This window comes from Equus asinus, chromosome 15 (genome assembly GCF_041296235.1).
Source record: "Equus asinus isolate D_3611 breed Donkey chromosome 15, EquAss-T2T_v2, whole genome shotgun sequence".
Classification (NCBI taxonomy): Eukaryota; Metazoa; Chordata; class Mammalia; order Perissodactyla; family Equidae; genus Equus; species Equus asinus.
Window position 1 is genome coordinate 30,033,643 of NC_091804.1, and position 15,616 is coordinate 30,049,258.

Sequence of the window (15,616 nt, forward strand, 5' to 3'; positions counted from 1 at the left end):
CTTCCTCCTCCAAATGCCGGCATCTAACAAAGCCGGAAGGACTGGGGTCTGATTTTGAATTTTATCTCTTTTGACAGTGAGGTGGCCAAATACCAAACCACAACCAGGGAGGGGGGTGGAAGGACAACACGAGGTCATGGAGGGGAAGGCACAGGAGGAGCATGAGGATTCCCGGGTCCTAGCCTGGCTCTGCCCCGGACTCTGTGTGACCTTGAGCAGGACACTTCACTGCTGGCCCCAGGTTTGCTTGTCTGTATGATAAGGATAAAAGTGAGGCTCTGTGGGGATGTTTTAGGGCTGGTTTAAGCATCACAGGAAGGAGGACTGGACTGAATGCTCTCTGAAGTGCCCCCCAGACCCAAGAATCAGGGTGGGGAGCATAGATAGGGATCATGCTTGGGTCATCTTGGTGATTCCAGTGACAACCAGAAGAGAGTCACATGCATAGTCAGGCTGTGAGAAGGTTCGCCCGAATGAATGAATAAATAAATGACCTCATTTCTCATAAATGAAAGAACTACCCAGCCCACCTTGGGTCCTACAGCCCTGAACATCACAGGGGAAAAGGAAAGAGAGGGTAAGTACTTTGAACTCTCCTAAAACCCAAACGTGAATTGGCAATGACCAACCGATACATGTCTGTCATTGATTCACCTGTCAAAGAGAGCATCCCTGGCCATCTTCGGGTCTGGGCGTGTATGGGGTAGAGGGGAGCACCAGGGAACCCTAGTTTCTGCCCAGATCATCTGACATGGAACCAAAGAACTCCACCAGGAACAGAAGGGGTGGAGTGAGGACTGAGAGGTGGAGATCTTTGTCTTTAGGAATCTGTAGGGAAAAGGATCTCTCTCCCCAGCATCTGGGAATTGGGGTGGAGGAGAGTCTCTGGGATGGGCGACCAGTTCTATTTCAAAGCCTCTTTGGAGGAGACAGTCTCTGTGTTTGGGAAGGAAGGACCTCTGTCCTGTCTTTGTTCCAGGTCATATCATGACTTGGAGGGTCTGTGTTTGGGGGAGGGTTCTGTGGAGAGGTTTTCTTGTCTTAGTGGTTCCGGCGGGGGAGTTGGGTGGGGGAGGTTCTTCAGGTAGGGGGAGAGCTTCTGTCTTGGTTTCCACTAGGCAGCCTCTTGGGGAAATTTACGGGGGTACCTGGGGAGAGATTAGGAGCATCTCTGTCCAACTTGGGGGAGGTTTCCTATCTGGAGAAGAGCTCCCTGGAGACAGCGATGGCTGGAGGTGGGGAGAGGGGGGTAGCAAGAAAGCCTGTCTTGTTCTGGCAGCTCCAACTGGCTGGTCAAAGCCCTCAGGCCGCCCTACTTGTGCGCTGACGTGAGCTAATCCAGAAATACTGCAGGGGAGGGGGAGAGACAGGGGCTTGGGAAGGGGAAGCCTGGGGACCCCTTTCTTTTCGTGTCCTTTAGTTTATCCCCACTCCCAGTCACAGCCGCTAGTCCTCCTTTACCTAGGCTGGGACGGTCAGGTCACCAACACTGCTGTTTACTCTTTAGGAGTCCCGGCGGGAGCCCAGCTGGGAACACAGGCAGGGACCCATCCGGAGCAGCGGACCCGCACGCAGACACAGCTACAAAAGGACTCACACAAGCAAAAACGCAGGCAACCCCTTCGCGAACGTATATACACACAATGCAGCACACAAGCTCTGTGTACACACAGGCTCAAATGCGCACAAAACTACACATTCACAGAATAAACACGGTTACCAAATCTCGCCCTCGGAATCCACTCAGCTCCAGCCGGTAGCGATATCGGATACAGTATTAGTCTTTGTCTCTGTCTCTCACTCACGCGCACACACGCGCACCCCTCTCGACAGAAACAGGCTAGGTTTTCACGGCCCCCGCGGTCGCTGGGCGAGCAGGGCCCGAGCGCACCGCGCGCCCCCGCGCCCTGGGCCTGCTGCGAGCCCTTCTTTCCCGGGCGCCGGACATCAGCTGCGCCCCTCTGCGGGATGGGCATTCGCAAACCCGCCATGAGGCTGTCAAGAGGGACCCTCACAAAGTCCTGCCTCCTTCCAGACGCCCCAAACGAAAAAAAAGCGAAAAGCCAACCTTTCGCCTCCTTTCCGCACACATTTGGAGAGCGGTTGGTGGCGAGCTTCCATCGCGGCGTCCCTGGACAGGCTGGGACAGCCCCAGTGACCGAAGCGGGGGTTGAGCGTTCTTGAGAGCGGTCCATGACGGATACTCCTGCCTTCAAGGGGGGCTTGAGGCCAGGTTTAAGTGCAAGTGATGGGTACCACGGAGACAGATCGACGTCCAAACGGCCCGCGCCGCCGGAGACAGGTAACTGCCCTGCTGCCCTTCTGGGCGTCTAGACCGGTCTTTGGCCAGAGGATGGGGCCAAAAGGCTCCCGGACGCTCGAGGGGGTAGTCGGGGACGTGGGACCGGGAAAATCAGCACGCTAGGGCCCCCTCCCTCCCTCCCTGCGGCGGGGAGGTGGGAAGGGCCAGGATCCGAGCTTAGCGCCTCCCCCAGAAATGCAGCACTTCAGCCCCCACCCCCGGCCTCCGAGCCCCCTCCTTCGCGTGCTCCCTCTGGCTGCCTTCCCTCGGGCGCCCTTCTCCTACCCCCATCTAAATTCTCCTGAGTCCCTTTGTGCCCCCTTTCTCTTCTCCTTGCCCCCTCCTGACATCCCCTGCTTCGGGTGTTTCCCCCTCTCCAACACCCCCACCCGCCGGATTTCGAGGAGCGGGAGCGCATTGGGCTGCGCAAGGGTGGGGGCGCCGCGCCAGCTTCGCGTAGCTGCTCTGACGCCGCCGCCGCCCTCCGCAGCCCAGCCCGCGCCCCGCGGCAGCTCCGCAGTGCACTCGCCGCCGCCGCTCCGCCAGCCCCGCTGCCCGCCCGCCGGGTCGGCTCGGAGCGAGGCTCGAACGCCAGCCGAGGGGGTCATGAGCCAGAGCGCCCCGGGGCGCCGCCGGGAAAGCGAGCGAAGATAGCGGCCTCGCGCCCACCCGGCCCTCGCCGCCTTGCCGCGCGTCCCCCGCGTCCCCAGCCCCTGGTGTCCTTTCCTCAGGCCCCGCCGCCGCCATGGCCACCCTGCTCCGCAGCAAGCTGTCCAACGTGGCCACGTCCGTGTCCAACAAGTCCCAGGCCAAGGTGAGCGGCATGTTCGCCAGGATGGGTTTTCAGGCGGCCACTGACGAGGAGGCGGTGGGTTTCGCGCACTGCGACGACCTCGACTTTGAGCACCGTCAGGGTCTGCAGATGGACATCCTGAAAACCGAGGGCGAGCCCTGCGGGGACGAGGGCGCCGAACCGCCCGTCGAGGGAGACATCCGTTACCAGCGCGGCGGTGGCGCGCCCTTGCCACCCTCGGGCTCCAAGGACCAGGCCGTGGGGGCTGGTGGCGAGTTCGGGGGCCACGACAAGCCCAAGATCACGGCGTGGGAGGCGGGCTGGAACGTGACCAACGCTATCCAGGTGAGCGCGGGATTCCCAGCTCGGTCAGCCCCCCCCACTCCCTCCAGCTGTGCGCACCAGACTCGACCCCTAGCCGAGTCGCCACCTGCCTCTTCTCCCCGCAATCTCGGCCCCGAGACCCGCTCCTGTACCCGGGATCTTCCCCCATCCCTCTTCTCTCTCAGCCCCGAGCGGGGATCTACCCCCACACCCCCACCCCGCCCCGCCCCGGCGGCGTCTCCCCTCCCGCCCTGATCCGCTCCTGCTTCCGCGGCCCCAGCCGCAGGACAGCTTGACTGAGGTTCGGTCGGAGACACTTGCCCTGAGACCCTGCAAAAGCGAGGGAAACAGGAGGAGGAGAGCGGGGAGGGGTGAGGGAGAAAGAAAATCAGGATCGGAAGGGACGGTAACGCCTGGGACTCCGGAATGGATTCACAGCTGCATTTTCGGGAGGAAAGGAGAGGGGGAAATCGCTGATGTGGGAGTCTCCTCCCGTCACACACGCATAGACACGGGCACAGGGACAAAGGCAGGCACGCATGCCCACAGCCCCGCTCCCGGACGAACAAACGCACGGCACAGGTGCACATGACATGCCTCTATATATAGACCCACCGCAGGGTTATCCTCAAACGCACCTTCACACACTCCTACGCCTCCCACACACAGAAGCACATACCTGTACATACCAAGCACACACACAAACCCGTGTGAACATACACTCACACAAGCACGGACTCAGGCGGACAGGATGCAGCCGGCTCTCTCAGGGGCAGCCCTGTTGGGGACACACAGGTGTACACAAGCATACGCACACACATGTGTGCCCACACAAGCACATATGGTCTGTGGTAACTCAGCGCTATCTGCACAGACTCACCCTTCTGGCCCGAAATCCCGGCTACACTGCAAAGAGGCGACCAGCTTCTCCGCGTGTGACCTGGCGAAGCTGCCCATAGATGCAGTGAACGGCCTCTGGTCGCCAGGCCCGCTACTCCTTCACCCCTACTCTCAAACCCCCACTCCCCACCAGGCGGCGCCGGACTCCGCCGGGAGCGGGTTCGGAGCTGGTGCAACGACCCCAGGAGCTGGCGAAGGAGGGTAGGCCGCGGCTCACCGGGCAGAGGAGGCCTCCCCGCTAGGCGTCCCCGGGCCCCACGGCTTGGCCTCTCGGCGTCCCCAGAGCGCAAGGTCGTTGGCGCTCAGAACGTGGGTTTCCCGGCAGCGGGAGATCACAGCGGGGTTGCTCGGCGACCCGGGCTCTGCAGGCTGCGCGGGGCTTTGCGCACTAAGTGGCTCGGCCCGAGGCGCCTCCCGCTCCAGGGCCCCGGGGGGCTGCCCTGCGAAACAAGGGACGGGGGACCGCGCCCGCCGCGGTTGCCGCCCGCGCCTTCTCCCTGGGCGTCTTTGAAGGTCCCGTTCCATAGGCCCGGAGGGAGGCCAGGGCGGGAGGTGGGAGGCTTGCAGGCTTCGGGAGCCCTGGATTTCGTTAGCTTTTCTTCCCCATGTGGATTCTAAACCTTCCCTCCCCAGCTCTGCCCTCCCGATCCCGCGGCTTCGGGTTTACGCTTGCACGCAGCACCCGCGCCTCCCCCCCGTAGGCCCCTTATCCTGCTGGCCTCTACCACTCCCACTTAGCCCCCTTCCTTAGGGCTCGGCCTCTCCGACCCAACTCCGGCCTTGCCCTGAGACTCCCTACCTTCAACCCCGCCTCCCCCACACCTCCCGCGCCTCGGGCCTCGCCCCCCAGAGCCCTTCGAGAGCATCCCTACGTTCCCTCTGTTCTTGACTCCCTGCGGCTTCGCCCCACACTCAGCCGCGCTTCCTCCCTGCCCTATCTCCTTTCCCTCCCACTGCCGCCTTTAACGTGTCCTTCTCTGGTTCGGCCCTTAGGCGCCCGCATTTCCCTCCTTAGCTTTCCTGCACCCCATTCCAGCCCCACCTTAATCCTGTGCCTCCTCTTCCTAATGGCTCAGGCCCGGCTCTCTACCTCGATCAGCGCCCTTTTCCGGCCACGCCCCCTCCAGCCCGCTCTTATCTCGTCAGTGCGTCCCGCGACTGATTCGTCTCCGGGAACCACCCTCAAGTATCTCCACATACCCCTTCTCTCCGTGTGTCTTGACCCCTCACTCAGCCCTCTCCCCACCTCCCATTAGCGCACCTGTCCTTCTCAGTCCCGTCCTTAAACACCTCTCTCTCCATTTCCGACTCAACAGCCAGGCTCCCCATTAGACTGCTCGACACCCCCATTCCAGCCTACCCTTAACCTCTCCTCCCTGTGGGTTAGGCCCAGTTCTCATCCTCCTTAGCGCCCCCTTCTGGCTATAGCCTTAAGCCACGCACGCCCCGAGGTCCCCTCTTTCGAGGCCTCATCTGCTGAGCGCCCCCGTCTGGTTGCCTCTCCGCTCCGCAGGGCATGTTCGTGCTGGGACTGCCCTACGCCATCCTGCACGGCGGCTACCTGGGGTTGTTCCTCATCATCTTCGCCGCCGTGGTGTGCTGCTACACCGGCAAGATCCTCATCGCATGCCTGTATGAGGAGAACGAGGATGGCGAGGTTGTGCGCGTGCGGGACTCCTACGTGGCCATCGCCAACGCGTGCTGCGCTCCTCGCTTCCCTACGCTGGGCGGCCGCGTGGTGAACGTGGCACAGATCATTGAGCTCGTGATGACTTGCATCCTGTACGTGGTGGTGAGTGGCAACCTCATGTATAACAGCTTCCCAGGGCTGCCCGTGTCACAGAAGTCCTGGTCCATTATTGCCACGGCCGTGCTGCTGCCCTGCGCCTTTCTTAAGAACCTCAAGGCCGTGTCCAAGTTTAGCCTGCTGTGCACTTTGGCTCACTTTGTCATCAACATCCTGGTCATCGCCTACTGCCTATCGCGGGCACGCGACTGGGCCTGGGAGAAGGTCAAGTTCTATATCGACGTTAAGAAGTTTCCCATCTCCATTGGCATCATCGTGTTCAGCTACACGTCGCAGATCTTCCTGCCTTCGCTGGAGGGCAACATGCAGCAGCCCAGCGAGTTCCACTGCATGATGAACTGGACGCACATCGCTGCCTGCGTGCTCAAAGGCCTCTTCGCGCTCGTCGCCTACCTCACCTGGGCCGACGAGACCAAGGAGGTCATCACGGATAACCTGCCCGGTTCCATCCGCGCCGTGGTCAACATCTTCCTCGTGGCTAAGGCGCTGTTGTCCTACCCGCTGCCCTTCTTCGCTGCTGTCGAGGTGCTGGAGAAGTCGCTCTTCCAGGAAGGCAGCCGTGCCTTCTTCCCCGCCTGCTACGGAGGCGACGGGCGCCTCAAATCCTGGGGGCTGACGCTGCGCTGCGCGCTCGTGGTCTTCACGCTGCTCATGGCTATCTATGTGCCGCACTTCGCGCTGCTCATGGGCCTCACGGGCAGCCTCACGGGCGCCGGCCTGTGCTTCCTGCTGCCCAGCCTCTTCCACCTGCGCCTGCTCTGGCGCAAGCTGCTGTGGCACCAAGTCTTCTTCGACGTCGCCATCTTCGTCATCGGCGGCATCTGCAGCGTGTCCGGTTTCGTGCACTCGCTCGAGGGCCTCATTGAGGCCTACCGAACCAACGCGGAGGACTAGGGCGCGAGGGCGAGCCCCCGCCGGGCTCGCGCGCTCTCCCCACCCCATCCCACCCCCACCAGCCCCGCGAGCCCAGACGCCGCGCTTGGGAAGCCAAGCTTTAAACATCTCTGGTTCCTAGTTTCTGATTATTGGGGATGGGGGGGTGGGGGTGGGAGGGGATAGGGATCCACAATCCATAGCGTCTGCGTTTCTGTTGTCCTTTCTTTTCCACAACACCCTGGTTTCAGGGGGAGGCAGGGGCGCATTTGTGGGCAGGGTTTTCTGTCCTTCCAGGAGGGACCCCGAGGGACCCTAACACTTTGGTCCCAGTCATCAAGGGGGGTGGGAAGGGAGGGAGAGGGGGCACAGCTCGCAGGTCCAGAAACTTCACCTTGGGGGGGACATTTCACAGCCATTCAGTGCTAGGAATCTGCAGCGTCCAGCCATTTCCAGCAAGAGTGCTTTCCATTCCGGAGACATTTCAACCCTGCAGCGGGAAAGGCGGGCCGGGAAATCCGTTTCGGGTGGGCGATTTCCTTTGGCGAAGCGGAGAAGGGAGAAGCCATGGCGGGGCCGGCTTGCCGCCGGTTTTCAGAAATCCAAACTCATCTTGTGCAGTTTATCAGGTTGTCGAACTGTTCTACTGTGCGTGTGGTGTGCTCGTGGTGAATAAGATGAAATGTATATCAGAAAAAAAAATCTATCTCTAATTTAGAGTGCGGTGCATAATTACATCCGCAAATAAAGAAGAAACAAAGGCGCCCTCGGCTTCTTATCAGTTCTGCATTTCGAGTCCAGCGCGTTGGGCGTGGGGGAATCGGCTGGCGCCTAACCCGGTGAGGCAGGTGGGGGTGGAGGAGCGGCTGTAGTTATAGGATCCCAGGAGAGCTCGAGCGAGAGTAGGATGGTCTCCACCAAGAGGAGGTTCTCCAGGTGTTTGCGGGATGCAGGGGAAGGAGCATGTCGTGCGCTGAGTGGTTCCGTGTGTCCTCAGCACCCCCAGCCACCAGGACAAGGCTTGCTCCGAATCTCTCGCCGGGGTTGGATCCATCTGGGAATTCGATGAGCGCTCTCGCCCTCCAATGCTAAAAAAAGGAAGCAAAAAATAGCTTTTATAGACAAAAGTCCTACACCTTTTGTTCAACAAATGTTTAAAGACAGCCCATCAGAGCTGGGACTGCGCTGGGTGCTGGCAGCAACAACCTCAGCCCCATTCTCCTGGAGCTTCCAGTCTAGTGGAGGAGAGACAGGCAATAAACAAGGACACAGAAATCCACATGGACTGCTCACTGGGAAGAGAGCTATAAAGGAAGTCGACCCCAGGGCCAGGCGCCAACTGACCTCGCCGGCATCTCTTACACTGGAGACACCCCTCAAGTCCAAGCTGGGGCATACACAGCCACAGCCAAGAGATCTGACTGTTTAGAATCAAAAGCCGCAGTCATTTGGGTCCCAGTCTCCCCTTTTCTTGAGCAGCCTGTTTGAGAATGTGTTTGCCTGAATTACCCACAGGATCCGGTCCTTTTTTGTGCAGATCCAACTCCAGGGGCAGCACTTGCATTGCCTCCAGGAGCTCCAGTCCTGGGGATGGTTGGAAAGGGTCGTGGTCAGACTTTCCAGACAGGGATCCGGGAGGGAGGGAAGGCAGGGCAGTTCCCAGGGTCCTCTCTCACTGCCAGAGAAGCCACGCGGGAGGTTCTTGGTCCCCATCATGAACACGGAGGCCTCGTTTGGAACGCTTTCTGCACGTACTATCGGTGCAAGGGAAAGAACCGGGAGAATGCCTAAGTATGGTGTCCATTTCTCCCTACTTGCTGCGCCCTGTGTGCGCGTGCGAGAGAGCAAGAGCGCCAGAGCGCCTATGTGAAGTTATGCATGTGGGCTCAGGGGTAGGCTGAACCTGTATCTTGTGAGAACCCTGATGAATGTGTGTGTGCGTGTGTGTGCAGATCATCCGTGAGGGTGTGACTGCGACACAAGTGACCTCCCACCACACTGGTTCTGCAGCCACCAAACAGGAGTGAGAGCAGAAGGGGAATAAGAGCCCGTCCCCTCGGCTGCCTGAAGCTCTAGTGATTTAAACGGCCATTAGAGATGTCTGTTGTCATCCGCCTAATCCCCCTTTGTCACAATTGCTGCGCATTCAGGATCCGGAGCTGACCGGAGGATCCTCAGTCCCCAGTCCCCATGCGCTCTCTGATGTCTCCCATCATTGGGGAACTAACAGTTCCTCCTCTCCTGCCCCGCCTCCCACTGTGGGTCAACCGACCCTGGGGTGCGCTCTGAGTTAGAGCATGGTCTGCAGCCCTCAGAAAAAGCCCAGACTTGTGCAGTGGAAGGGAAGGTGGGAGCATCATGCTGCACCAACTCTGTCCTTCCCGTCTTTAAAAGGACAGATGAGACGCCAGGCAGGCTCCAAACAGTGGCTGCCACCTACGCAGACTTGCCGGGAGCTGCTCCACTGTGTCCTGGCTCCTGGCTTTGTGCTCAGCTTGCAGGAGCCCGGATCCCCAGCCGTGGGTCCTGAGGGTGGCAGTATGGGAGATCCAGCCTCCTAGACCACCCCGGGAAACCCTGCACGATCGTCATTAGGACACCCCTCCCCAGACTCGCATCCAGGCTGCCAGGAGAAATAAGGAGCAAGAGTAGATGGGACACATCTCTGCACCACCACTACCGCAACCCCAAAGTGCATGGGTAGAAGTTGAAAGGAAAAACTCCTAAACTCTCCTGAGATCCACGGTGAGCTCACTGTCCGAGTCAGAAAAAGCCCATAGGCTCCGCAAGGTTCATTCGGGGGTCAAACTGAGGAGGAGAGGGGACTCCTCCTCAGGCCTCCAGGGTTCCCATCAGTTCCCTTCAGTGCTTACTGCGGAGTCTGATAAGCTATCCCCTCCAGCATCCGCAGCAGCTGTGCACTGGTGTACCCAGCCCAGTGCCTTGGGATGCCGGCCAGAACCACCGAGACCCTTGTCCCCAGGAGGAACCTAGGAGTCGTGGCCATGGGTCCCAAGACTGTCCTGCCTCGCCCCCCCCAGCGGTGAGAGCTCAAGCTGCCGGCCCTCAAAGAAGGTTTCCATCTTGCGAATTTGGGTAAACTCTTTCGTGCACATCCCAGGTTCCTAAATACTTCTTGCATCCCTTCCATCCCCAACCCCCTGCCCTACCCAGTTAATTATTGCTTATCTGTAGTGCTTTATTTTCAGGTCCTCCATATTTCAAAAGTGGGCTTTTGATTGTTTTTTCCCAAAAACATAGAAGGATGTTATATTATTGGACATGTTTTGTTAAATGATATGTCCTACCCTAGAGACTAAGTTCCCCACTTAAGGACGTTGCGGGGAGGAAGGGAGCCAAACAGGATCCATGGGGACCAGTCAGGAAGCGGAGAGGATCCAGGCTTTTCTAGTGGTGGGGAGGGACGATCTCAAGGACAAGGGCCAGAGAGAGGCTTCAGTCAAGGAAGGGACATGCGGGCTGAAAGACTCTGCTCTTACAGCCAGTGAGGGTGTAGTGGGGAACACAAGCCTGGACATCCAGAGATTCAGGGCTTTGATCCCAGGAACAAGCCTTGGGTGTCCTTCCCACTGCTTTTTATTTTTCCCCTTTAACATTATGAAAAATTTCAAACATAAATAAAGGTGAAAGAATTCTACACTGAACACCCATACACCCACCACCTAGACTGAACAACTAACGTTTTATGATGCTGGATTATCTATCCCATATTTATCCATCCATCCATTCAAGAATCCACATTTTTAAAAAAATGCATTTCAAAGTTGCAGACATCAGTATATTTCCCTCCCAAATACTTAGGCATGCAGGATCCGTTACAGCGACATTCAGAGAGCACATAACTAGGAGCAGTGTGATGCTCAGCTGTATTGTGTCTGAGGCAAAAGGAAATCTCAGCAATACCAATCTTGTCCTTACTCCAAATTTTATTACTTTGTTCATCATGTTATTTTGAACACCCTAGTTCACTTTTGAATTTTGATTTTTTAAAATATTCCATGAAATCTTATCTTATTTATTGAATTGTTTTGCACCCCCTTAAATTTTGCTCTCTAATCAAATACCTCTCTTGGTTCATGCTAATCCAACGCCTGGGTGTGAAGTAGGGTTTGGGAGATAAGTGCTACTCCCTAAAGGTTTGGATTAAGTCTTTTCAAGAATCTGGCTATAAGTGATTCCACAGTGATGCTGTGGGTGCCACCTCTGCCCATTGTGTGGAGCAGGTGAGGAGAAGCCTTTGGGCAGGGAAATACCCAGCAGGACGATCCAGCAGTGTAGAGGGTCTAGCCATATAGGGGGGTGGGGGGAGCTTTACACTTCCAGCAGCTCCCAGCAACCCTCTGGGAGTGGGATGGAAACAGGGTAAAGAGATTGAGGATGCTGCAGAGGGGATGTGTCTAGGCTGGGGGAGGAGGTATAGCCCAAAGGGAGAGTGCAAAGGAATTATTGGTATTACCTGGTAGCTGGCACAAGTTCTGGCAGGTACTCAGGATTTCTTTATCAAATATTTATTAAGCACCCACTATAGGCCCCACACTAGACTAAGGACTGTTCTAAGCCCTGAGGACACAGCAGTAAAGAAGACAGACATGGCCTCTGTGGTAGCGGTCAATGCGCCACCCTATGTCCTTAGATGCACCTGAGTTCACCTGAGAGTGAACCACGATCAGTGCCTGCATCTCTCTCTCTTCTCCTCTGCCTGAGCGCTTTCTAGGACACCTTGGGAGCACAACTCGGGATTGTTGTGGAGTTAACACCTCCCAACACTCAGTCAATCAGCAATAAGTGCATTTCTCCTGTCCTGTGAGGGGATTATTTAGGCCTATTCCACAAGGTATCTCAGAGAGCCTTCAACAGGCTTCAACCTCATGTCCACAAACTCATCAAAGCACCTTTTATTTTGCTTTTTTCCTCTTTCTTGTCTCTCTTTCCCTGCTTCCTCAGTTGTACCTCCTGGGATCACCTCCTAAATAAATTAACTGTACCTGAGTCCTTGTCTCAGGGTCTGCTTTTCAGGAAAGCTGAACTAAGACAGCTCCTGTATTCACAGTGCTTATAATTTAGTACCGTGGTCCCCAAATACATATCCTTAGACAGGTGCCAGGCTAGGTGAATCAGAATCAAATGGGGAGCTTGTTCCCACCTCCACCCCTAGATTCAGATTGTTTTAAGTTCCTGGTGGGCCATTGGTTTGGGATCACTAATACAGAAAAGGTTAGGTCAATGGGTGGATGGATGAACGAATAGATGGATGGGTCAGTGGGTACATGCTTTGATGATCAATGATTAAATGGATGAGCCAATGAACAGGTGGATCAGGGGATGAAGGAAAGAATGGATATATAGATGAATGGATCAGTGGATAATGAATGGATGAAAAGAAGGATCCATGGGTAGATCAGTGGGTGAAAGGAAGAAAAGAAGTAAAGATAAATGGGTCCATGGCAACAATCTTTAAGGATAGTAAACTCCACGCGAGCAGGGACATTGTCTATGTTCTCCCTACTGTATCTCCACTATCTAACACAGGACCTGACACACAGAATGCACTCAATATATTTTGTTCAATAAGTAAATGAATAAATTAATGTATTTTCAAGAACACCATCAATACATAAATAGTATTGAAGTCACAAGAAAGCATGAGGTCACCCAGAGGAATGGCCAAAAATAAGAAGAACGCTGGGCCAAGGACCTTGGGGAATAGCAATATTTCAAGGTCAGGCAAAGGAGGGGAAGGAAAAGGAGGAGGGGTCAAGACTGATAAAGAATGTCAGAGAGGTAGGAGAAGAATAAAGATAACGATATCCTGGAATTGAGGAAGAAGAACAGGTTTCAAGAAGCAGGAAGTGAGAACTTGTTTCCTTTTTCTGGACAAATAGCATCTTAACTCAAGCCAGGCATAGAGACTGGGTATCTTTTTGTCTCTAAATCTGAGTGTGGAGTAGAAGCATACCTAGAATAGCTTTTCAAAGAAAAGTGAGATGAGGACTGGGAAATTTCTGATGGAACCTCCACTCTAAAGAAGGATGTATAAAGAGGAGGAGTCCAAGAACACAAGCAGGTAAGGCAGACCAAGGGAAGCTGAAGTGAGAGGAAGCTGAAGAGCAGGTCAATGAAGGTGAGGACTGGAAGGAGCCCACCTTAGGCTGAGTTTCCCCAGCAATAGACCCTGATATAAAGATTTGAATGCAAGTAGTTCACATGGAAACTGACAGCAGGAAGCACCTGGAGCACAGTGGAGAAGTGAGAGAGGGAAGGGAAGGGAAAAGAAGAAGGCAAGCCAACTAAGGGAACTTTGTGGACAGGTAAGCTCCTGTGGGTAATTGGAGCTTAATCCCTCTGAGACCTCTGGGAGGCACCTGAGGGGCAAGAAAGCTGGGATATTTATCCCTACATTTCCATCAGTTATGGGTGGAGGGATGATCACAGGAGCAACTCCCCAGCATTTCCAGGCTGCCCTGTGCCAACCCCAACATGCTCCTGCAGCCAGAGACAGCCCTCATACAGCGAGCTGCAGGTGCTTACAGTGAGAAGCCAGTGAGGCGGTGTGCATGGGCCCTGGGAGTATCTAGGAGAATATAGGCAGAGCTCCAACGGGATCTGCTACAGGGACCTTGGGGTGGGTCTTGGAGATTAAATGAGAACAATGTCCTTTGGCCCAAATCTCAAGCTCAAGGGACTCCCGATTTTAGTTGAGGATCAAGAGGACCCTCAACTAAAGTGTTGATCTGGACTGAACTCTCTTTTCCCAAGACCAGATAAATCTAAGGGATGGAGGACATGTGTCAGGGGAAGGAGCCACAAATCTAGAAGCTGCCCGAGCCCTTGTGAAATTCTTGAAAGGGCTGCTAATCTCCCAGACCCTATTACCTATTTTTCTCTTTTGGGCTTTGTCATTTTAGCAGGGATCTCAGCTGGAGCAAATGCCTTATCCCGAGGGCTGAGTGGAGGACACAGCGCTAACTTACCCACCACATTCTCACTAACCAAGGCTCTCACTCACCTGTGGTGAAGGGAACCTGCCCCTTGGCAAGCACCTTATGGGACACTCTGCTCTGTCCCCCAGTGAAGGAAGACCAAGGTGACACTTGATCTGGGTCTTGAAGAATGAGTAGGATTCTAGAGGCAGATGATGTAGGGCAGACCATCTCAGGCTGTGTCAGCAACATTACTAAAAGGCCACAGCATGCCCTATGTCCAGTGATCCTATCAGTGGGCTGGCAGAATCTGGAGACCCTGTGCTAAATTCTTTGCCTCTGGCCTGAATCTGATGCTTGTCTCCTTGGCTACATGATATCTCTTCCTTTTCCCTGGCAGTTGGCCCAAGGAACCCTGAGCCAGGCTGAGCACAAGGCTTTGGTCAGCCACCATGAGTCACAGCTCAACAGCTCAATAGCTCAATTTGATGCTGGTCCCCGTCACATCATCCTGGCCATGCCAGGCTGACTGGGTGGCACATGGTTTCCTTGGAACAGTTTTCTGATGGCTCCATTGACTTGGGTCCTGCCATGCAGACTCCCTCAGGAACAAAAGTGTGTGCATCACCTGATCACCTAAATCTGTGTGTGTTAGGACAGAGACCAACGTGCGAGTGGCTTAAACAAAATAGAAATTGTACTTCCTTCTTACATAAAAATCAGAGCTGGGAAGAGGACCTGGTCCATGCTGTGAATCACCTGGGGATTTTGTTAAAATGCAATTTCCTGAATCACTAGGTCTCAGTGGGGTTGGAGAGTCTGCCTTTCTAACAAGTTCCCTGGTGATGCCGAGGCTGCTGGGCTGCAAAGCACACTTGGAGTTCCAAGGCCCTGAAGCGCCGATTCTCGACTTTGCTTTCTAATAGAATCCTGAGGGGAGATTCTAAGGCTCCCCATGCCCAGGCCTCACCCCATATGATGAAATCAGAATCTCAGGGTGGGACCTGGGCATCAGTACTTTTTAAAGCTCCCCACACAGCAGTCACTGGTTTATAGCAATGTTCAAATTGTGCTGGGCAGGAACTTATGGATTCTCTGTCTTGGCAATGGAGTAATTTCTCAGAGCTCTCTGCTTCTCCTTTCTGGGGAGAGCTCCCTTGTCCATTCTTCTCATCGGCTCTTGGCTTTGCCCTTTGAGTGGTCCCTCTTATCCATTACCCTCCTGAGTATCTTGGAGGGTATCCCCTGTTTGGGGCTGCACAGCTTTCACACCCAGCTTCCTCTTGGTGCAGGTTTGGGATCCTAGGGTTATGTCAGGGGCCAAATACATACAGAATTTTGGAGTCCAGGCTTGTGTTTTCTTGGCAATATGATTCTCTCACATGTGATCTTATTTGGAAATAGGGTTGTTGCAGATATACAGATGTAATTAGTAAGGATGAGGTCATACTGACATAGGGTGGGTCCTTAATCCAATATGACTAGTGTCCTTATAAGAAAAGAGATACAGAGGGACACACACACAGGGAGACTGCCACTTGACAATGGAGGCAGAGAATGGAGTGATGTGTCTAAAAGCCAAGGATTGCTGGCAACACCAGAAGCTAAGAGAAAGGCAGGGAACAGACTTTCCCCGAGAGCCTTCAGAGAGAGCATGGAATTGCTGACCCTTGATT

At 55.3% G+C, this 15,616-nt stretch overlaps 1 protein-coding gene across 2 annotated transcripts; it reads left to right on the forward strand.

The window, feature by feature from the left end:
• Nucleotides 1-2,163: 2,163 nt before the first annotated feature.
• SLC32A1 (solute carrier family 32 member 1) lies at nt 2,164-8,499 on the forward strand. Of its 2 annotated transcripts, none has more exons than XM_014847195.3 (3): nt 2,164-2,302; nt 2,793-3,440; nt 5,833-8,499. In XM_014847195.3, the coding sequence occupies exons 2-3, from the start codon at nt 3,048-3,050 to the stop codon at nt 7,018-7,020; spliced, it is 1,581 nt and encodes a 526-aa protein (XP_014702681.1). In that variant the 5' UTR covers nt 2,164-2,302; nt 2,793-3,047; the 3' UTR covers nt 7,021-8,499. The 2 variants fall into 2 exon arrangements, with proteins under 2 accessions (XP_014702681.1, XP_070342029.1); XM_070485928.1 differs by having other exon boundaries at nt 3,034-3,440.
• Nucleotides 8,500-15,616: the final 7,117 nt, after the last annotated feature.